Below are 24,069 nucleotides of genomic sequence, written 5' to 3'. Positions count from 1 at the left end.
TCAGATTATCAGTTATGCTATTTTCCTCTGGTAAAATACAAAAATTCCAGACCAGAAAAGAACAGAATCCCATTAATCAAAGAGAATAATTCTTTGAGAATAATTCTATTCTATTCTCCTGAAAAGTAGACAAGCTCCATGGGTCACGCACAGTTAACAAGTAATTGTATAACAGGTGTTAGAAGACTAAAATAATGTAATAAGAATTCCCAGGCAGCTTATTGAAACATACTAGCTGTTTTCTGCTGAGAATAATATATTACGTTATGTCATTCACTAGCTAAAATTTTCGATGATGTTGACTTACGTGTACGTATGTAAGTTAGTGTAGTAAGTCTGCTATGTATATTCTCATGCTGTCTTCGTATGAGACCATCTAAAGCGCCTGCTGTTGAAAAATACTTATAAAAGTTCTCTCCTAGACTGGGTTCAAACCTGTCTTTTCAACCGATCTGTTTAAATTAGTAACATATATCATCTTTAATAATGACTAGATATACTTCAAGGCTGCAGCAGTGTAATTATCCATCAATGTATTATTTTGATTCATCTGATTTCATTGAAGCATACATTGCATTAACTTTGCCTTGTCGATGTATTGAATCCCATCTGACACCATGATAGTGCCACCAATGAGTTTCATGTTCACTTCATGTCTTCAGATTTTGACAGTAAAATGTCTATTCTGACTATTAGGATCATCTTAAATACTAATGTTGTACTGAACGGCATACTATAAAATCGCAAGTGTCACGCACAGATTAAATCATTGCCTGTCGTTATTGTGCAACTATCTCACTCTGCTACCATATAGTAACTTTTTCAGAGATGTGATAAAATTTTCCACAGATGACCGCCAGATGACGCTACTGCAGTTAATACACACTTTTCCGATAGTGAAAGAAGACTAGAGTAAAATATACTACATCATTCGCCTGCTGTTAAGTTATAGCATGACTTATATGACAAGCAATATCTAAACTATGATTGAGAATGTGATTGTGTAAACCATTGCGATATTCACATGATCTCTGGAAGAAAATACGTAAATAAATGAATAAGCGGAATCCACGTTTGCGACATCTGTGGATGGGGGATGAAGGTTGGAGACTTCAAAAGAATTCAACTTTCACATGTTTATGTTCTTCCATTTGTTTATACTCAATTATATCATTACTAGAAGATCAATTGAATAACCAACTTTGTTTGCATTCATTAGGATATCGAGAAAAGGTTTGACATTTTACTTTTATGTTATTCAATCAATCAGCTTATTAAAAGCTAATCACTTACCCGAATACTTTGCCATATTTTTCAGCAAGTTTTATCAGTTGAAATTCCGCATTTCGTTTAAGAAATGGAAAATATCCTAATATCGGTAATCCATAAGGACCAGGTGGTAGTTTTCGTCTGCGATATACACGAGGAAAGAAAAGACACGCACAGAACACAACCACAAATACGCTAATTGTACCTGGTGTAAAATACTTTTCTATAAAATGTATAAAACAGTTATACATTTTTCTTTTATTCAGATATCGGAAAGGTTATTTCCTCTTTCTCTAAATAAATTAAATGATTTGTTCACCCTTTCATTTCTTTAAGATTTGGAACTGAACACGCATTTTACGTTTCATGCTAGCTAATACACGTTCATGATACTAGAATTAAAAACATCTACCGTACACAGCAATCATCGATTGCGAAAGCGTAAATTATGTCCTGCCATCTAGTGTCAACAAATTGTATTATTTAGGTAAAGAAGAAAACGAGTTACGGTGTTAAGTGTCAGTTGAAATATGATACGGTATTAACATAAGTTACAACTTGTACGTTATACGTTTTAAGCAATAATGACCTATCTAAACGGTGTCTAGATTAATCATTAATATAAATGCAAACGCTATTAACATCAAATTCCCATATTATTATTCTGAAAAACATCCTTTTAAAAATGAAATTAAAAACAAATTCTTACCCCACTCTACTAATGTATTATAGGTTTCCAACATAATTAGTAACATATGTGTGGGAGATCATATAAAAAATAATAAATCTCTGATTGAATAAGCCACTTTATTTAATATTTAACAGATATTTCTCAACCAGTTTCCAGTCTTACGGAAATGATGAATTAAGTACATATTTTAATCAAATTGGTTCTTGAATGGGTAATCCAAAACATCACTGCCACATGTGATTGGCATCAGCAATGTTTCATTTCAATAATTAAGCATTTATAAGCCAAAGTATTGTTGTGAATAGCCAGAATAGGAAATAATCGAAAGGTAAGATATAACACTAGAATTCTGTTGGTAAAGCAACCATTTTTATTTATTTATCTATTTAATTTATATATAAAAAGAAACGATATTGTAAACATGCAGTCTCTTATCGTAGTTTATCAGTTTTTTGGGTTTAGAAGTCAAGATTGAGAGGTAAAGTTTTTCACTCATATCATTGATGTTGACCTTTGTACCTCTAAGAGCATTTGTTACAAAACTTTACTGACAGTAATACTGACAGCTATCTTCACTTTAAAGAGCCTACATTTCGATTCTCTCTCTCGCTCTCTCTCAGACTTCAAATACATTGTAAAAGTAAGCAACTATGTATAAAAATATGAAATATTATAAATTCTGTGTAAGGACATGATATACAATAGCATTTGGGGTTTTATATGAACATGCGTCACTTTATGTTGCACAAATGCTTCAAGAGCTTTCCTTCCATAAATTACAATGAAATAATTTGCACCATTACTATTACTTAAATAATAGTAACATATTTTGGCAACACACAATTTTATTCATGTCGTCACAGTTTTTGTTTTCAAGAAATTGAAAGAATGAAAATGTTAAATTCTTCGTAATTCAGTGGTTAATGATGATTTATAAGATATCTGTCGCATCGGGTCTAAGAAGCGAAGAACAAAGAACGTTTATAAGGTGAGTTTTTAGGAATGATCCTGTGATATCCACCAGAATTATTCTTTCCCCTTTCTTGAAGGAAGTTGTAAAAAAAGAAGTCCTAAACATCCATCGTAATCCATCTAAGGAATTTAGAAATTTTTTAGACTAAAACACTACGAAGCGCATCATTATGTTCATTAAATCCCGTATGTATTTGTGTCTACTGTTTCTAGGGAACGATTTAAAATTCGCATTCCAGGGAGGAAAATTACTGCCACCTTTCTATGGGACAGATAAACCAACTCCTGCGAAATTCGTAATAATTGTTCGTCCCATGTGAAAATGAGATTCGAATTTAGGTCGTTTCCGTCGAAGTCAGGAAACGACCTACATTCTGGAAACAACATCAATGTTTGCTAATGTTTATATATGAGATAAAAAGAAAAGTACTCGACTCGAAATGGAATACGCAAATGCCTTCAGTTATACCAAAATGCAATGTGCCTTTTATTTTACAAAAAAAAAAGGAAGTTCACCTTTCTCTATCCCTTATCCCTGATAATATATAAATAACTAGAGAGAGAGAGAGAGAGAGAGAGAGAGAGAGAGAGAGATCAGGATGGGCTCTCCTCTCTCTCCTATTGGCTTTTCTGGCATAAACAAACACTTTTTAGACTCTCAAAAACTGAGCATCACTTTCATTTAAGATCCTACTTCTCATCCACGTAGCTACCAACTCAGTACAAATTCAAAACCATCCCCCCCCCCTAAAATTCTTAAGGGGAGTAGATGCAGAGAGGAGGACACCCGATAGAGAGTTCTTAATTTTTGCTTAATTCGCCAATAATAGCAGTTTATATTACTGTAGTTTTTTTAAGAGCTGTTTTCATAACTGAGTTTAAGTGCTTAAATTTTTTTATTTGAAACAGAAGTAGCAATGCGAGTTAGTGTTAGCGTCTATTTTTAAAATTATGGGAATGACAAGATAATAAATAACACTAATTACAGCATCTAAAAAAGTGTAAAAATTCCTCATATGGTTAAAACTTCAATACAGTCTGTAGCCATAGAACATAACTACACGTACTCTTTTTTTTATTATTATTATTCCTTTCACAGGAAACTCTGCAACCAAACCATTTGAAGTTTTAGCACAATATCACATCACGCACTGTCAGTTACCTTGACAATACGACATCTTTCGTGATAAACCTTGCATTATACTATATGACCTTCATCAAATCTAAAACGACGCAGTCCGTGAAGTGCGAATATCGGTTGTTGCTGCAAACTTGTCTTTTAGAAGCGAACTCTGTTAAGAAAAATGTGAATCCTATTGATTAGGTGCATATTTTATAACAATTAAAAAAAATAAATTTAACTTTATTTGAAAACGTTTTAGTAGGTTTTCACACGAATAATTTATTTTGATAATTTCCTTTATATTATAGAAACTTCTGTTATTATTATTATTTTTTATTATTTATCTCTCAAATATTTACTTATATACAATGATCATCTTGAGTAATATTCAGTATATTATTTTACAAGGTTTAGCACGAAGTGCTACATGTAATGAAATTTCAATAATAATGATGATAACACAGTTTTTTTTTGCTATTTTTTAAAATAACAATCTCAGTAATAATTTATAATTCGGAGTTACACAAGTTATATAATATTACATGTAGTTTACTGATTTTTTTTTCTTTCAAAGTTTGAGAAAGAGTGACTATACAACAGTATTTACACATGTGCAATTAAAATATTATATTTCCTAATTCTTACAAACATAAAATGTAAACTCATTACTCACAAAATGTTTTAATAATAAGAATAATTTATTACGTTATTTTTTTATGTTACATAGTAACATTATATTAATGATATTATCACATAATAATCAGTATCCTCTTTATTGTTATGTAATTTACTGACTGTTTTGTTACATTTCTACATTTGATTATAATAATAATTTTTTTTTGCAATGTATATATATATTATTTTATTTTATTTTATTGATTGCTAAAATATTTATACATACAATAAACATCTTGTGTGACATTGCACCCTATAATTTTACAGAGTTCGGCACTAAGTGCTGCAATTTCTACATTGGATTTCAATTAAAATTTTTAATAATACTTTTTTGCCTTTATATTATGTATTTACAACACATGTTCTTCTAATATTAACAATGAAGATTATACAGAATTTTTTTGTATAATTTTTTATTTTAATTTTATTTATTTTTTTATTTTGAGAAAGAGTGATTATACATACAAATTTCTGCATTTGCTTATAAGGATTACTTGTAGATGAGTGAGGCAAGTTAGTCCCACCTACTTCGAAGCTTGGGTTAGCTTTTATGAAGAGAGTGGGATTTAGCCTTCACTATTTGTGTTATTGCTACTGTTTATGTATGGGATGTAGGCATTGGATGCTAGTTATTTGTAATATGTATATTAGTGTTAATGGTTTCTTAACTTTGTTGGTATATTTTCCAGAGTTCGTTTTTTAATGTTCTGTAGTTATCTCCGTGTTTTAACTTTCTTGGTAGGTTGTTGAGTTGCGTGGGTATCTGATGTGATCTCACAAAAGAACCGTATGAGTTGTTGAAGGGCGTGTTATACGATATGTGTCTCTATTGTTTCGGTAGGCGATGTTGAAGTAATTCCTTGTTAATGTCATGTAGTGTTTCAGGTTTTTAATGCTGAGGATTCTGTGTATCGCCATGTGCTTGTCGGATATTGGTTGTTGCGTGTAAGGTGTCCAGATCACTGTTGATAAGATTTTCCTGTGTAGTGTTTCTAATTTTGTTAGGTGGCTGTTTGATGTATTTGTATAGACTGTTATTTCGTATCTGAGTAGAGATTCGCAGATAACGTGATATAGGAGTTTTTTTTTTTATGTTGGGCGGAATAATGTCTTTAACTTGAAAGAGTTTTGCTGCGATGATCCGGAGTTTGGTGTGTAGGTATTCTATATGTTTTGTCCATTTAAGGTGGGAATCTATATAGAGACCGAGGTATTTGGTATTTTGAGTGTGTTACAGGTTTGATTTCGGAATATTGGCGCGTATTTTTGTTGTCAATGCAGCGGTATGAGTGACAATGTATCGATAGTGATGCGGAAGGTATGATTCTTGGGTTGTGTATTATCAACATCTGTGTTTTTGATGCCGTTTTATCTATTATTATTATAATAGATAATATCTAGGTATTCTAGATATAATAGATAATATCTAGAAGGTTAATAATAATATTATATATAATATTATTATTAACCTTTTAGATATTATTAACCTTCTAGATATCAAGACTTACATTACAGATATTGCAGAAAAATCCTTCACAATCACAGATAATCACTCAAATCAACTAATTGGACAGGCAGCGGACTACAAATCCTTAGATCGTTTCAAATAAAAAAAAAAACGAAATCCGCCATCGCAAGAGAAAGCTAATACAACTTACAATGCTCAAAATGAAAGGGGAAATTACCCACAATAATCCCCTCATACACAAGCTAAAATCATATGAAGGGATGAAGAGTCAATGACTCGGTTTATCTCCCAAAGAAGTTACAAGTATCTATTATTACATTATTATTATTATTATTATTATTATTATTATTATTACATTATTATAAGAATTATATATTATAGAAACCTATTATCTATCATCATTATTATAAGAATTATGTAATGTTTTTAGAATACCATATTATTGTTATTACAATAATAATAATAACAATCTGGAATTTGTCTTGAAATTATAATTAAATAATTGAAAATTAAGTAATAAAGACTAAGGACAATAACTTGGATGAATAATATAATTAGACAGAAGAATATTATAATTTTAGAACTATGTTACGTTTTCAATTTTAATCTAATTTAGCATTCAAATAAAATTCCATTCTGATTGGCAAGCAGGCTAATAAATGTGCTCACTTCTTGGGTCGGGATTCGAACCTTTATCTTTCTAAGAGATGACACAGTCGTTCTTCCTGCTCCATGGAGATATCTGTAAAATTGTTTTCATTATTTTTTTTTTGTTCACAAAATGTAATAACTGGGATATAGAATGTAATTTGTATTTATGTTTATACTTGGTTTGAACTTATATCTATCAACCTGGTGATAGATCTCTACTTTGCAATGAACAACAGCGGTATATTAAGGGAAGATCATGTTTTAGCAACTTGCTCCCATTCTGTAACAATGTCACCATTGAAGTAGACAAGGGGAATGGATACACCATAACACTTTGGGATTTTGCTAAGGCTTTTGACAGAACACAGCATCGCAGACTGCTTCACAAATTGGATAAAATGGGTTTGGGTTATACAATATTAGCATGGATAAGAGGGTAGCTGACTGACAGATATCAAAAAGTGGATTACGGGGGATCTGAGTCTGCAAGGTTTAAGATAACAAGTGGTTTATCCTTGTGGTACACAAGGATACATCAGAAATGCAGTCATTACAGAATGATTTGAATAGGCTGGAATTGTGGGCATGGGAAAATGGGTGTCAGTTCAATGTCAGTAAATGTAAAGTCATTCACTTCGGGATGATTAGATATCCAATGTCGTATTATATTGGTGGGATTAGGCTAGAAGAAACTGATGAGGCTAGGGATCTTAGAGTGTTAATAGATATAAAGTAGAAGTACAGGGACCATGTGGCAAAGATTGCAAATACAACTCAAAAGATCATTGCACTGCTGAAATGAACATTTACATTTCATTGTAAAGATAAGGATGTTATTTCCTCTTTACAAGACCTTGATAAGACCTCACTTGGACTATTTGTCCAAGTGAGGTCTTATCAAGTTCTTAAAAGTACTCAACAGGGGAGTGTTGAGTACAAAGGAGCGTGTTAAAAATGGTATCAGGATTGTAGAAAACTGATTATGAAGACAGATTGAGAATTTGTGGACTGCAGACCAGTGGCGGCCGGAGAAAATTTTAAGTGGGGGTGTTGCGTATACAAAAAAAAAAAAAAAAAAAAAAAAAAAAAAAAAAAAAAACGATGAATTTATTAATAAAAAAATTTACATATTAAAATTTGCTTTAATTGCTTTATTAAATATATTTCATCATCACCACAAACAAACACCAATAATAAAAGTTTCGTATCAATAGCAATGACAAGTGGAAACGAATATCGGCGTTAGATCGCCGTGCATTTGTTTCGTGTAACGATAATTGAAAAAATATAATTCTTTTCATATTTTCAACAGTGACACTCGTCATAATTCAGCCTTATATCTATAATAAATAAATAATTATATGTTATTTTAACCAAATAAAATAAGATTTACAAACATTAGTTCACCACGCACACGCCCCAATAATAAACGTTTCATATCTCACAGAAATAAGGCGCGTAAACATACTAAAAATGCACTACATTTTAAGCAGTTACAGTTGGGAATGACGTAACCGTGCAATGACAAGCGTAAACTATCGGCGTTAGATCGCAGTGCATTTGTTTCGTAATCGAACAATTCCAATTATTAACTATTCAATCACTGTCGAAACATAAGCTGTAACCTTCAACATGTTGCATTGCATTTATATAATGTTGTACGCATTGTTATTATTTATAAAGGCAAACACATTTTAATTTTTTCAATTTTTTATTTTTTTCAATTTGGGGATGACTGCTGTGTCGCGGTGCTTATGTACGGGTCGCCACTGCTACAGACACTAGCAAACAGGAGAAAGAGGGGTGATGTGACACAGACTTACAAACTGCTGAAAGGATCATACAAGATTTCAATTGATCGGATTTTTCAATTTATGGAGGGTGGGGAAAGGACGAGAAGGCATGCTTGGAAGCTGAGAATGAAGGCCGCCAAGAAGGGAGTGAGAGCTTGATTTTTCTCTCAGAGGGTGGTGCGTGATTTGAATGGATTGCCTTTGGATGTTGGGAGTGCAAGCAGTGTGAATGAATTCAAGAATAAGTAGGATAACTGGTGTGTGTAGTATGTGGCCTACCTCGATGAGTCTCTGACTCCCTGGAGTCTCTTTTAATAATAATAATAATAATAATAATAATAATAATAATAATAATAATAATAATAATAATAATAATAATAATAATATCTGTAGTAAGAAGCTTTAAGATACAATGATTTGGTCTGTAGAAAAGTTGATTTATCTATAGTTTTATTTATTCTCTCAAAATCATCAAAGAACATGATGAAGTGGATTTCAAAGTATTTCCTAAGGCAGAAAAATTGAGAAATTAAAAGAAAAAAATTCTTAAAAGTGAAATCATCTTAAATACAATGGATCTTCAAAACCATGCTAATTTCTAAAGTAATCCTGAGTGTGTCTTGATGGCTCCCAGTAAACCTTCATCCTCATCTGAGACCGGTTACCTCAATTTAGATTGAATAAGAGGTATTGAAAACGTTATTATGCAGTAATATAAAGACAACGCTAAGTTATTTACTTATTAATTAGTCTTAACTTTTTTCGCTGTGGATGTAGGTCTGAGTCTAAAACTCGAAGGCCTAATAACAGGTTTAATAACACCAACTACTTTTCTCTTTTTTTTTCAGGGCTGCGATCGATAACACAAAAACATGAAGGATTTATTATTATTATTATTATAAACATACGTAATCTACAATTCTACTTCTCAATATATTCACTGTTTTTTTTTAAGTAACGGGTACGTAATTACTTTAAGTACATGTAATTTTAGAGAGATATTGGGTTCTAGGAAAACAATTAGCTTAATTGATGCATCAAGGTTAGCGTCCCGTCTGAAGTTTTTATGCACTTACTGTTTCTAACCTTATCTAGATCACCTCGTGCTGTCTAGTGTTTTTATAGCCACTATAATTATATTGCGAAATTATTTGTTCCCTATTCTTCTTCTGAAGAATCTAAATCCTGGACTACAAATAACGAAGTGTACCTTCTCAGTTGGTTTCTGAAATTAAGAATCCAAATGAGAAAACGCTAAATATACTGGCGTGTGTCTCTTCCAAAATATATGCGCATGTATTCAGCGTTCCTTGACATATGGATATAACCTCAGTATCTAGGCTGGTTTAGAAGGGCCCATTGGTTTGAAGCACCCAGCTGCAGATGTTCCTATATAATGTGATGGAATAAAGGGATCCTGACTATGAAATGAGGGATGAGTTAGCCGGTTTTATACAGAGGTAGAATTTTTTTCCCTGCCATAAAACTAGGTTTTCCCCCCTGAGAACAAGCAAACTGCCACCATGAGCACACGTACGCTGCTAAGAAAAAAGTCAACGGACATCCCCCATGGACCGGGTGCATCGTGCCAGTAATAATCTGGAGGAATACGATATTCCAAAGTCAGTGCAACTATGTCTGGAAGAAATGGCCGCAAAAAAGGGAGCTGACGGAGTTTGAAAGATACTTTGTGGTAGAATGCCATGTTGCAGGCCTATCTGTTGACATTCCAGGTCAACAGATAGGCCTGCAAGTGATAGCATACTGAGATAGCAGGCAATGAAGGGAGTCAACTGCAAGCGCTACCCGCAGTACCCATCACACTCACCAAACGTAACCATTGGGTGCTGTGAAGGATAATATGTAAAAACCGCCATTCTCTACTCCTTGAATGCGGAATTCCTGGCATCGAATGGAACACGAATCTGCACAAAAGCATTCAGAACCGAGGCTCTCAACATGGGTTTCCATGATAGGACCGCAATCTTCAAGCTCTACATTATCCGAACAACATGCAGTGTCGTTTTCAGTTGTACAAAGAGCATGTACATTGGAACGTAGGAACTTAGAAAGCTGTGTATGCAGCAACGAATGCCGCTACACCCTCTACTGAGCAGATGGATGGGTGTTGCGAACGAACATCTCTTACTAGAGTGCATAACCCCTACTATGAAATTCGAACATGGATATGTGATGGTATGGTCCTACATTTCTAGCTTGCCATCGAAACTATGTTTGTGGTGTGCGAATATTGAACTCCCAGAGGGATCTGAATATTCTGGACAGTGTTATGCTTACTACTTTTTGGCGTTTCTACGGAACTGACCATTCTCTCTTACAGCAAGACAATCGTGTCATAAGGCTGCTCTATAACATGCTCTATAACATGAACATGAACGTCACCCTACTTGATTAGCCTCCACAGAGATTTCAACCGTCCTGAACATCTGTGGGATGAACTGGAGCGTCGGTTGATGTTAAGGGATGTCAGCGCCACAACAGTTCAGGACTTCATTACATGCCTACAGGAAGAACGGTCCAAAATTCCCATTGATCTCTATCGTATACGCTTGTGGAAAGTGTTCCCCGTAGGATTGCTGCAGTCATCGCAGCAAAAGTCCTACATCTTATTAATCGGCTCCATGGGTCTTTGTTCTTCACACTATGGTGTTCGTTGACTTCTTTCCAAACTGTATTTACATACATAAAATACTTACCTTTAGGGAATGTAGAAACGGAATTACTTGCGCGCTGAATTAATTCGTCTTAATCTTTAAGAAGGGGAGTCTTATCATCCAAAGGGAGGGACGAGTTGACGGGAATTTTAAAGTAGTTTATAATATAGAAAAATAACTAATGTAAAACTCTAAAATATTTACAAATATTTAAAAAAATTTACAAATTTTTAAAAATATTTACAAATGTTGTTATTGTTTATTTTACTTTTAAGTAGCAAATTTAATCGAAAGCCAATGTCGAATAAGTTATTTGTTTTCTTTACATGGTTGATACACAGTTTAGGATCAAAACAAAACAAAACAAAAAAAAATGAAATATTCACTTAAATAACCAGTCTAAAAATCGCTTGGTCGTTTCTGGGACATGTACATAGTAAGAATGTGTAGTATTTATAATTTATTCTACGTAGAGACACTTGTGCCTGTAATAAGTGTTCTTAGAGAGTGGATATAGTAGATATTCAGTTTTTTCTTGAACATGTTCATAAAAGTAGTCGGCATGTCGTTATCTTTGCTTAGAACAAGACATAGATTAAAGGAAATCTGAATCAAGTACGTAATGTTAAAAAAAGAACTTAATATCATATTTGTTTGCCATTTAAGAAGAAATTATGAACAGAAATAAATGCAATAAAGATTGAGAACTTAAAAAATTGCAAGAAAACGATCGCTATACAGTTATTCTTATGTATCATGGTTTAATAAAAAAAAATATCAGTCTATATTGATATGTTAGAAATGACATCAAGACCTATAGTTTTCACAGTTCCAGAATCAAATAAAACGTTTTATATTTTCCTTTATATTTTTAATAAAGTCTATATAACCTTGTGTTGTTATTTAATATATTTTAAGTTTTTTAAATGAAATGATTTTTTTCTTGTTAATTTTTTAATAAATGGAATTTGCTTCTTCAATTTAATATAACAATTTAGCATCCTGATATAATCATTCGCCAAGCGACTCTCAGTTAAATTGTGATATCTGATATTTCCTGAGTCGCCTGCAGAATTCTTGATTTTGAATGTTGGAAATCTCAGTTTCTGAGCAAATAACAGAGTAACAGAAATGGGAGGTAAACTCTCCACATTTTAAATTATTCTATGTTTCTTTTCACTGAGATGTCACAGGATTTCAAAATCATATTGAATAGTTATTGAATTTTTTTTTCAATATATTTAGAAAATAAATAAAATAATAAATTAATAATATAAATAACACCAATAAGAAAGTAACATATTTAATGTTTTTATAATAGATCTAATTTATTTTCATTTTCTTTTCGTAAAGCTTATTTTATGGGATGGTGGATAGACGGCGACTTCAACATCACGCCGGAAGTCAGCCAGTGAGGCATCTTCAACTTTTATATCAAACCGCTGAAGAATGGTTGTGAAATATAGAAAATATGAAACGCGGGCCATTTTTTCACCGGGACAAGATCGTTTTCCTAAAATAGAAAGAAATATTTGTTAATTACTCTGAATTATTAAGAAAAATTAAAGAATTCTTTCATTATAAATAAAATAATGAAAATAAAATTTATATTACAATAAATTTGTCTGTCTTTGTCGTTTTTACCCTTTAGCTGTAGTCCTTTATAAATAAATATTCTTCTCTTACCAATACGGGAATCGAATTTCAAAGATTATTTCCATTCGAAGAATGTTATCACTATCGACCATGCTACCAAAGGGTGCTGTCTTCTTATTTTTATATACTTTATATGTGAACACCTTCAGTTAACTATCTGATCAAGTAATTTAGTCACCAGATCAAATAGTTAACTGGAGATGTTAACTTGATATGCAATGATGAAGATATTAAAACTTAAAGAATATTATTTATAACCATATGGTTCACATTTTCTGTAATTATATGAGGAATTACAAAATGACATTAGTCAAAAAACTCATTTTAATCGGAATTCTCCAGGAAGATGAATTTCGGCAAGAGCAACTTCCCATTTACCTTTAAGTCTGATCTCGTGTGGTAATTCCACTTGAAATTTCGTTTGCGTGTTTGTAGGAATCATTTTCATACTGGCGTTATTGGGAAGGGTTAGGTAAAACATCTTCGCTACGAACCCAAGAATTATACAATGAGGGATAACCAAGCCACTTAACAAAATATTGAAGCTTTCCTTTCTGTTTGCGGTGTTTAAGTACTTATTCAATTAGATACACGTCTTCTGCCTTTTGCATTGGGTATTTCAGCCTTTTGCATTGGGTATTTCAGCCTTTTGCAGTTGAGGTTCATAGAAAGTTCCCTCCACTATCTCTCCGTCCCGACTGCGAACTGTATATACTACAGGGTTTCTATTAATAACCTGAGCAATAGTGAACAATTCTCGTGTCCAGTTACCACAATACCCTTTTCTAAATTTGTGGGTATCATCGCTTAAAACCACACTATCACCGACTTGAAATTTTAGTTTGGTAGTCTCCTCTTGGGTTCCGTACAAATATTTCCAAACACGATCCTCATTGTGAAGGATAACTTGCGAAGGAGCCATACCGATAGTGCGGTGTGGTGTGAGGTTATAAGTATGTACAAGGATCGGCAAAATGTTCGTATAACTTTTACTTTTAGTATACGTCATCCACTTTCAATGTTCTGATAAATCTTTCTACAATGGGTGCTTTCATTTCGCTCCTGGTCGTGTAGAAATGAATATTATGGTTCTTAAACAATGCACGAACTTTCTTGTTGCAAAACTCTTTTCCTTGATCAGTGTTTACGTATCATGGCACTTCCTCTTTAAAAATAGACTCGAAAGCACAACAGCGTCTGCTGATTTCTTATTCAGGGTTCGAACCCACGCAAATCGGGAAAAACAATCAATGCATACAAGAAGGAAACACACACCCCCATTCTCTTTTGCATGGGATGACATATTTGCCAAATCACATTGAAAAGTGTGTAAAGTGTTGGAAGTTTGATTTGATTACGTTTAAACTTTCTTCTAATGGGTTTATGTCTCACATAAGTAGGCTGTGTTGGTAACCAACTTTTCACGGTTTCATGTGGGAAATTTGTAGGTTTTTCTGTAAAAGCTTTGATACTTCCAAACCTAACTACTGTATTAGGATTATAGTAATCTGCTAACTTTTCCATTACTAACAATAAGTTTTTTCTTTGCAGGTGAAAATCAAGAACCATCGCAAAAGTGGCATATACTTGCTTTTATAGCAGTGCTGCTAATATTAGTGTACGTGGAAATTGCCATAATCATCTGGGAAGCAGTATCAAAATTAGTCAATCACACCTGCCTCATCAAAGAAATGTTACGACAAGAAAAACACCACATGCATTGGTGATATCTGTAAATTCCTATTTCTGCATATTGCATTGTAAATGATATCTGTGAAATAAATATGTAAACTTAAAAGAACAAACAGTATCATTGATGTGTTATGTATGTTTAAGTAAGATCACTTTTGAAATTACCTTGAATTCACACACGATTTGTTTATTTATTGAACTTTAAGATCTTAATTTAGACAAATCAGAATATTCGGATGAATTATGAATAAAATATGAATTTGAATTAGAATATGAATATAGAAGAAAATACGGATGAGCTATGGAAAAAAAAGTGTATGTGTGAGGGACACCAGTATATAATTAAATTATTCAGAAAAACCTAATCACAGCTGCCATCACGACTCTACTCTAAGAATTCCCACCCTTTAACATGAAAGAAATATCCCAAAATGTATTGGAAAATTAGTACAGCCATATATAGACAACCAAAGACAAAACATGATGACAATGACGAATGTCTGTCACCCTGAGAAAATTCCAAGATATCTCAAAAATATCGCCCACAATTCCATAGCCAAACCAAAACACCATGTGATATCAAAGAGAGACATGTTCCCCAGAAATTTCCAAACACATAACTTCACGATTCTTATCTCTAAAATCTCATAATTCATTAAGCAAACCAGACACACCACGTGATGTCCCTGACAGACGAGGGCCACAGCGAAATTCCAAACATTCCAAGCTCTATAACAACAAACATTCACGTCACGATTCCTTATCTTATCTTGATCTTGATCTTGTTAGAAGTGTCCCACCAATTACAACACGATTCCTTATACACTAATATATACTAATATACTAATATTATACACTAATAATATATACTAATACACTAATACCCTTTCCATTCAAAACAACGTCACTTATTTAAAACTAACAAATTACGTCACTTATTTACAAATAACAAATGACATCACTTATCTTCATCTGATAACAACAAAAATTCACGTCACAATGCCTTATCTTATCTTGATCTTGATCTGGTCAGAAGTAGACCACCAATCACAACACGAATCCTTATCTCTACCATCACCCGTAATTCCATACGCGAACCAAAACACAAGAACTCACGTCACTGACATTCCAAACATTCTAATTACGCCCACAATAACGTCATCAAATGAACAACCAATCAAGTCACGATTCCTTATCTTACTTGATCTTGATCTGGTCAGAAGTGGGACCCCTACTACTATCAAATGAAGATTATGACGTAACACACTCTTCTATATATAGTCTTCTTCTGCAGTAATCTGAATGAATAATAAACATTTTGATGAAAGCACAAAAGACTAAAAGTCACTCAGTTGCACATTGTTTGGGGTTGATTTAGATTTCGCCAAGCTAAACAAGGCCTTGAAGTGAGTGTTTTTCTTTGAATTGCATATATTCTCGATAGGCTGGTTCACTTTGCGGGACAAAGAGCCAGAATATTTTTCGGAATAAAATTTTTTTTGTCTCCATGTCAAGAAGAATATCTCTACTTAAATTGAAAGGTTTGCATAAGCGTTTCTGGCATCCTACACATTGCTATTCTACATGATTGATATGAAGGTCACCCAGAAGAGACGTTGTTCAAGTGGCAACTTCTCTTATTGCTACAGAGGTGCTCTTTAGTAGCAAAGAGATGAGGAAATCCAATTCTCTTAATATCGAAGAAGAGATCTAAGAAGTAAATAAATATAAAATGATTGTATATTCTGCAGAATAATATAATATTTAGAAGCAGTTTTGAAGACGTTTTGAGAAACAAGCAACTGAAATTATCTATTTGAAACCATTGACTTACCCATTGAAAACGGAATGAGGTATTCTGGTGTTGTCACTGTTTTCCCGTCTGAACATAAAAACCTTTCAGGATTGAAGATTTCTGGATTTTTCCAGTATCTGGGATCATTATGGATAGCCCAAAGATTAATGATAATCACGGTATCTTTGGGAATATCATACTTTCCTATTGTGCCATCTTCAGCTGCTCTGCAAGTAGATAATGCAAATGTATTACAATAAAATATCTCTTAGTCATAATTCTTCAAGTTCTAGTCAGTGTTTTAAAGTCACATTTTATAAAGTTGTTTCTTATTTTGAATGGTGAATTTAATTGTAAATCGTCGGCAAATGATTATTATCAATATGTTGATTTTCTATAACATGAGAATCAATTAATCAACTGTTCACATCCGTTTTTATTTATATAAATATAAAATATTATTGAAAGCAAGTTGATGATTCTAACCACATTGCAATTAATGTTTTTACATTTGATCATATTAACAATGGATAAAAAAAATTAATATTCTCCCAAAAATCCCCCGAAAAAGAAGTTCCATAATGTCACTGTACATTTTAGTTAACTGAAAACAGTAATGTTATGCTAAAACTTAAGTTTTATAGTTTTATTCGATCATATATTGAAATAAACTAAATTAGTTGTAGTGCTTTTATGAACCTGCCATTAGCCAACTATATGTTATTGTTGTTGTTGTTGTTGTTCTTCTTCTTCTTCTTATTATTATTATTATTATTATTACCACTTCTTTCCTTTTATATTTTTTAAATTCTGTTACTTTTTGTTTCCCTGTTTTCATGAAATATTGATTACTTTTACAAAGTAGTTCACCTTTTAAGGCTATGATCAATGTTCAAGCGATTTGAATATAATCTTACGCAAATTACACGAAATGTGTGAAACAAGTTCATGTTGAACTTCTTTCAATAATTAAGTTGTAATCTAATTTTTGCTTTAAGGACTCCAGTCATATATTATTCGTTTAGATTTATGCACAGGTTCATATGTGACTATAACGAACTCTGACATTCAAACCCAAATTTGAGTTAATACATTAGCCAGCTAGCTCTTATTCCCATGACCTGCTATGTCTGTTTATTGAGTGCGTACTCAGGAAACCTGCATTTAATGAAGAAAATTCTCTCTCTCTCTCTCTCTCTCTCTCTCTCTCTCTCTCTCTCTCTCTCTCTCTCTCTGCATGAAAAAGACTAATTAATCTTTTGCGGACATGCCGTTCTAAAGACTTCGCACGTTGCTTCAGAAGACGACATTTGAATTTAAACCAATATGTAACTCTTGCTAATGTAAAGTGTTATTATTAGTATCAAACAAGCATAAGGTTTGTTTAAATTCCCTAGAGACTTTAAAAAAATGAACAAAAGAAACAATATTCAATAGAAGAATAAACAATTGGGTACTCACGCTCTTTGCAGATTCAATGGAGTAATCGACTTCCATCTGAATACTTCTAGTAATAGCGCTTGAGTGTAGGGAAGATGAAATCGGTCATCCCAGGATGGCATCCTTTCCATACCGACAATTTCATCTATTTCATCCTGGGCACGCTGTTGGATATCAGGATAAGCAGCCATTATCAAGAAACTCCACGTAATTATTCTTGCTGTGGTCTCGCTTCCTGCTCCAAATAGTATCGCTACATTCCCCAATAGCATGGTTTCTACGTAGAAAAAAAAGTCTTAGTAATAAACTGCTACATTTTAAAATAAACACAAAGGGAAAGCAAACTCATCACAAAGAAAATGGTAGACTCATTTGCTACATGATCAACCACTGCTATTAACTAAGGGGGGGGGGAATAGAAATCTTGGAGTTGGAGCTTATGAAGACTTTTGTGACTTATAGCTATGTTTAAGTAAATATGGATTTCTATTTTATATCACAATGCAATCAATTGTGGATATGATAACTGATGAACATTGATCACATACCGATTAAAATAAATAAATAGTGAAACTTAACTTACACTTTTTGGAGAATGAACGCGAGTTGGAATATGTATTTTATTTGATTATACAGAAGAGGGGAAACAAAGGAGAAAATTTAAGATTTCTTTGCCAATACCTACCATTAAATGAACTATCCCGATCATTTTCTCGTTTCTTCATTTCTATCATAAATCCATCAATATAGTTTCCAATGGCATTTGGGTCAATATCTTTATTAGTGGACTTAATTTCCTCCCTGAAAACAAATATATATGTATATACCTATGTATACTTAAATACTTTAAGCCTGACTACTCAATTCATACCAAACACTTAATATACTTACTCAACGAATGCATAAAATATTTTATACATTTTTACTTCTTTCACAAATTTCATTGCTGTGGTTATCACTTGAACTAGCCAAGGAAAAAACGTAACCAAATCGAATTCTGGAAAGGATTCAGTAGCACCAAAAAGTCTTTGAGTATACTTTAGTTTGTGTTCTTCCAGTTGTCTTCCGAAAATTAGAGTTGTGATATTGTTGACGTTACTGCCAAGTACTAGAGTTCTCATGTCGACAGGTTGTCCATTGTGAGCTTCAATTATTTTTATAAAGGCACATATTTCGTCCTATAACGCATAAAGATAGTTATCAAATGCACATCTAAAACTAATTAATAAATACATAAGGAATCATTCGTTTTATAGATTTATCTAATTATATAAAGGTATAATTATATTAATATAGAAATGTATAAAGTCAAATAATCATTGTTAATAAAAAGCATTACATTCCTATGGTATATTTCAAATTTTCAGAATTTGTTTTAAAAAAGTTATAAATCTAGATCTGAAATGTTCTGCGAAAAATTTCAGAAGTGGTTAAGACATCCCATTCTCTAATTGCAATCTTGAAAACAACACTAACTTGTAGATATAAAGACGTTACTGTCTCTCTTTACACGAATTTGAGAAGACCACTTCTGGCCTACTGCATTCAGTTATGGTCAGCTGGGTTGCATACAGATGAGGCAGTGATCGAATAGCTCTAGTGCCGTTAAATTAAAACCATCTGTCACTTGTCGAGCTTTGAATGCGAAGATACGAAGAGAGACTGGGGGAATCTGCGAAGATACGAAGAGAGACTGGTGGAATCTTGCCTTGAAACACACAAACGGGTAACAGTTCTTAGAGTATACACAAAGGGGAATTTTAAGCTCGTGGCAGGTATGGAGAGAGCTTGGGGTTATCGTTAGGTATCGTCAGGAAATATGGCATATCCATACTGATATTACCAAACTAATATTCCAATAAAACGATGAATGGATTATGTTTGGTATTGTTGGCCAATTCTATGATAATAAAATGAATTGTTTCGTTTTTTTTTTTTTGATGCATGCATTCTGTTATTTTTGTCATGCCGCGTTTAACAAATTTTTCCTGATAACAGATAATTATTAATCTAATTGTAAACATAAGATAAGACATGAAATATTCATTGCATATACTACATACTTTATTTAAATTCATTAAAGCTGAACTCTTGCCTTTATGCGGTCTTCCATTTGACCTTTGCCAAATCCTAGATCACGAAGTACATGAAGAGCGTACCTCCGTTGTTCTTGCCATACACTTCCATTTTCGGATGCCAAACCTGTTAATAAAAATGTTAGAAAAATGATCCATCATTAATACTGACACCCTCGATTTGAAGGACCTAAATGTATAAAGTAAGTCTAACTTTGGATTCAGTTATTATTATTCTCAAATCCGTTTTAAAATAATCAGATTTCTCATTACTAAATACTGGAATTAATACTGGAAAAGTAAAAGACTGTATGTTTGAATATGCGTTTAGACTTATCGTAAAATGCAGAAGCATCCAAATAAATTTTGTTGGTTTAAAATTATGTTTGTTTTTTGGAATTCTTTAAATGGATTTTCTGCAAATGGATTGAGAAGAAAAAGTTGGAATTCTTAAGGAAAATAGAATAATGTTTTTCTTACTTTTGCTTCCAGGAAGAATGCTTAATTGAGATGGATGGGGTCTTCCTAAGAAATTTGGGCTGTTGAACGCTTCTTTTGCACTTTCAAAATCGTTTAGAAATACAACGAAACGACTTCCGATGTACATACTGGAAGAAAAAAAAACATAGAATTATACAATTGAAATCGAAAATGTATAAATATTAATTTACATTATTGAAGTTCAAGAATGTCAAAAATATAGATTGATTCAAGAAAAGTGTTTCATTGCTCGCTTAAGCCCCAATCACTAAAAACAAAGAGTTTTTAACCATTGGGGGCTAAGTCTACGGATCGGTGTTTGCAACATAAAAAAAGCTCAAATTTATTGATTAAAATCAGTCATAACGAAAAGCATTTTAGTTGATAATTCAGTTGCATTCAATGCTAAATGAATTCTGACAAATTCTTGTAATCCTGCAGAATTCTTATCATCCCGCCAAACAAGCACACCGGTTATCTGAATATACTCTGTGTGTACAGCAGCAATACATTATATTGAGAAGATACAAGGTCTCGAAAAGCTGTCTTCGAAAAATGATGGCAATATCATAGATTTGTTTTTTATTTTCCAGTACATGGAAATTTAAAATGAGTATAAATGGAACACGTCTCCTGGAAACTTTCATCTTCCTGTTCATGGGTACATTACTGCTTCCACTGTCTTGATCCAAACGGTTGATCTGTTCGGGTTACAGAAATTATCCTAGTGAAATGAAGACCTTCATTCCACAATCTACTCCAAATTGTTGCCTGGTATTCAAGCCTTTGTTCTAATAAAGGAATATAAAATCCTAACATCGTTATTCACCTACAAAACTCAAAATAGATGACACTGGCAAATCACCTCCAGCTGAAATATAAACATTGCGTCATTTAGCTCCTCTGCTTTTCTCCATAAAATACCAGAACAGTCTTAAATAACTTATATACTTCTGGTATTGATGATGTCCCTAAGTATGCTTAAAAGTTTTCCCATAACTAACCCGTCTTATATCACATATGTGTTCTTTTATAAAGACTTTAAAAATATAGGTGTAGCCAGTCTCATACCATGTGGCAGAAATTTTCCTCTGAAAATTCAATACTTTTAATTCTCCCAAACAAATGAACAGTCCTAAATGCTCACACGCAGTTAGCAGACATAACGCGCTGCCATCACAGCAGCCATTAACTAACCACTCTTTTACAGTCAGCTAGTATCTAACCCATAGCATAAGTCTATATCAAGCCTATTCTTAAAAAATTAAATAAAAATAAATAAATAAAAACAAGACAAACTTCCATTAGTCTGTTCCAATTCTCTCATCGGAGTTATCTTTAATCGTTAATCTCTTCATAGAGATCACACCACTTAATCTTCACTAACATGGATCTAATCGCCATAGATCTTTTGGCCTATACTCCATATGGAAAGATTTGGAGAAACTTGTGCCATCGCTTTTAATATTTCGAAAACATTTGATAGGATCTGGCAAAGAATGTTTAACAAATTAGCATGTTATGTTCTGCAGTCAACATTTTATAACTGGATCATCCGTTTTATTTATGGCCAATCATAGTGTGTCGTGGTAGATAGCTTTCTCTCCTTGAATTTCTCCTTTTGAACCCTACCTTAATCTTCCTAAAAATTCTTGAAGCTTTCAAGACAGAGTCAATTCAAAAAGCGTATTCATAATTTTTAATCATTTACCACAATCTATACTAGCGTGATATAGAGTTTGCAAACTATCCTGAGTGGGACGAAAAAAAAAATGCTACTTTACTCCTTCACTTTAACATATGCGGATATCTATAAAGATCACTGTAGATGAAACAGAGAATCTTAGGGATTCAGATAGTAACAGCGATCGTGCGTGGTGAAAGCATCCTGCATTCAGATCTCGTCTAAGATGTGAAGCATTTTGAGAGCTTTTCAAGTGGAGATAAATAACTAGTCTCTCGTGTGCGGATGAGAAGATGATCCTTTAACTTAAGCAGGCAGTCGTTTTAGATTTGGAAACGAAATCATCTACCAAATAAGAACATTGAGAAGCATTCATGCCACACTGGAATTCGATCTCAGAGAACCGAGATCATCCCGCTAAAACAAAATATGTGCTTTTGGATATTGTCCACAAGAACTAGTAACAGCGCCCTCTTTCCAAACGAATGTTATTACAAGCAACATTATTATATTGACATGCACAGAAAAATATTCCTAAATATGAGCTTGTTATACGTAGCATTTAAAACACATTATAATTCAGTACTGTGGAAAGTTTATCACATTAGGAAAGCGTATAACGGTTGGCCTTGACGTACAGACAGGTTGTTATTTTATCAAGCATATCCGATTGTTTCAAGCAATCGAAATGCAACAGTAACTAAGCCTAATGTAAAATAGTATTTCCTTACCTGAGTACCTTATCGTATTTTTCAGCAAGTTTCGCCAATTGAAAATGAGCATGTTTTTTAAGGAAGGGAAAATATCCCACAATAGGCAGACCAACAGGACCAGGAGGAAGATTTTGTCTTATGTTTAGTCGAGGAACGAGATAAATGTATACACATAAAACAAAGACAAATACGCTTATTGTAGAAAGGGTAAAATATTTCGCGATGAAAGTGATTATTTCATATATCATTCTGGTTTATTTTAATTCACTGCAAAAAAAATATTAAATGGTAAAATGTTTAGCATTCATACGTGATAAGAAGTTTAGAATTCACGTCGTCACTCTCAAATAATGAAGATTCGTTTCGCTTGGTACATTTCAGCTTAAACGTTTACAGTTACATTTATGTCGAATGTTTCCTGTTTGTAGTAGTACTTGACACACATTCCTTTGATGTCACCTGATTCTCTCCTGCCATCTAGTGTTAACAATCCGTACTAGAGCATGTTGGAAGGAGAATAAAAGATTTCCTCAAGGAATCTATATTTGATTTCGAAAAGCAGCTAAATAAATACAAAAAAAACACAATATTTATTATTTTTTTCAAGCAAACGGTATATTAAATATAAGAACCCTTTTGTTAATTTTCACCAGTTGTTATCTTGTGGATGCCGGATTCAGTCATATAAAACTTTACAGGAAAAGAAATGACTTTTAACAACACAAGGACCTGAATTAAACGGGAATCGAACCCAGGTGTTTTTTTAACTAAAGGACATCGGCGAAAGCGACTAAGTTACAAAGGTTAATTTGAAATATTTTCTATTTTATTAAATATATAAACATTAACACATTTTTTTATAATCAATCCCCTGATGGTAAAATGTGTCTATTGTTTTTTCAAGGACGATCAATGAGGAAGAAATATTTTATGAAGAGATGGATAGGTAAAAATGTTTGAGAATCCCTGATTTAGTGACTTCAAGAAATCGATCGTAGTGGTTAAGAAACATGATGTGATATTCTCTGCTATTGTTTATCAGTAATTGAAAAATGTTACTAATCCATATTCTAAACAATTAAAATGATTTTCCCAAATCTAACATTTTTTATTATCAGCATGAAATATCTCTTGATTCGTATCCTTGGATTCTATGATTCTGTGATATTGTCTTCTATGTTTCTATAGATTTGATGGGTTGTGGAGTGGTCTTTTCT

The 24,069-nt window shown here is 32.8% G+C and overlaps 1 protein-coding gene across 1 annotated transcript in view; it reads right to left on the bottom strand.

Annotated features, from left to right (window-relative positions):
• LOC150101526 (cytochrome P450 2J1-like) overlaps positions 1 to 23,145 on the bottom strand; it is a 41,758-nt gene extending 18,613 nt beyond the window's left edge. Inside the window, exons 1-7 of the mRNA XM_090400828.1 lie at positions 22,871 to 23,145; positions 20,456 to 20,583; positions 19,996 to 20,102; positions 18,792 to 19,078; positions 18,582 to 18,701; positions 16,500 to 16,687; positions 1,294 to 1,543 (exon numbers count right to left, since the gene is read on the bottom strand). Coding sequence (XP_090256954.1) covers positions 1,294 to 1,543; positions 16,500 to 16,687; positions 18,582 to 18,701; positions 18,792 to 19,078; positions 19,996 to 20,102; positions 20,456 to 20,583; positions 22,871 to 23,100 — 1,310 coding nt within the window. The 5' untranslated portion in view covers positions 23,101 to 23,145. The remainder of the gene's footprint in view (positions 1 to 1,293; positions 1,544 to 16,499; positions 16,688 to 18,581; positions 18,702 to 18,791; positions 19,079 to 19,995; positions 20,103 to 20,455; positions 20,584 to 22,870) is intronic.
• Positions 23,146 to 24,069: the final 924 nt, after the last annotated feature.

Source organism: Typopeltis vanoorti, chromosome 11 (assembly GCF_054136105.1).
Source record: "Typopeltis vanoorti isolate ZY-2024b chromosome 11, IOZ_Tvanoo_1.0, whole genome shotgun sequence".
Lineage (NCBI taxonomy): Eukaryota > Metazoa > Arthropoda > Arachnida > Uropygi > Thelyphonidae > Typopeltis > Typopeltis vanoorti.
The sequence above is the reverse complement of the archived record's forward strand: the minus strand, read 5'-3'. Positions and strand labels throughout refer to the sequence as shown.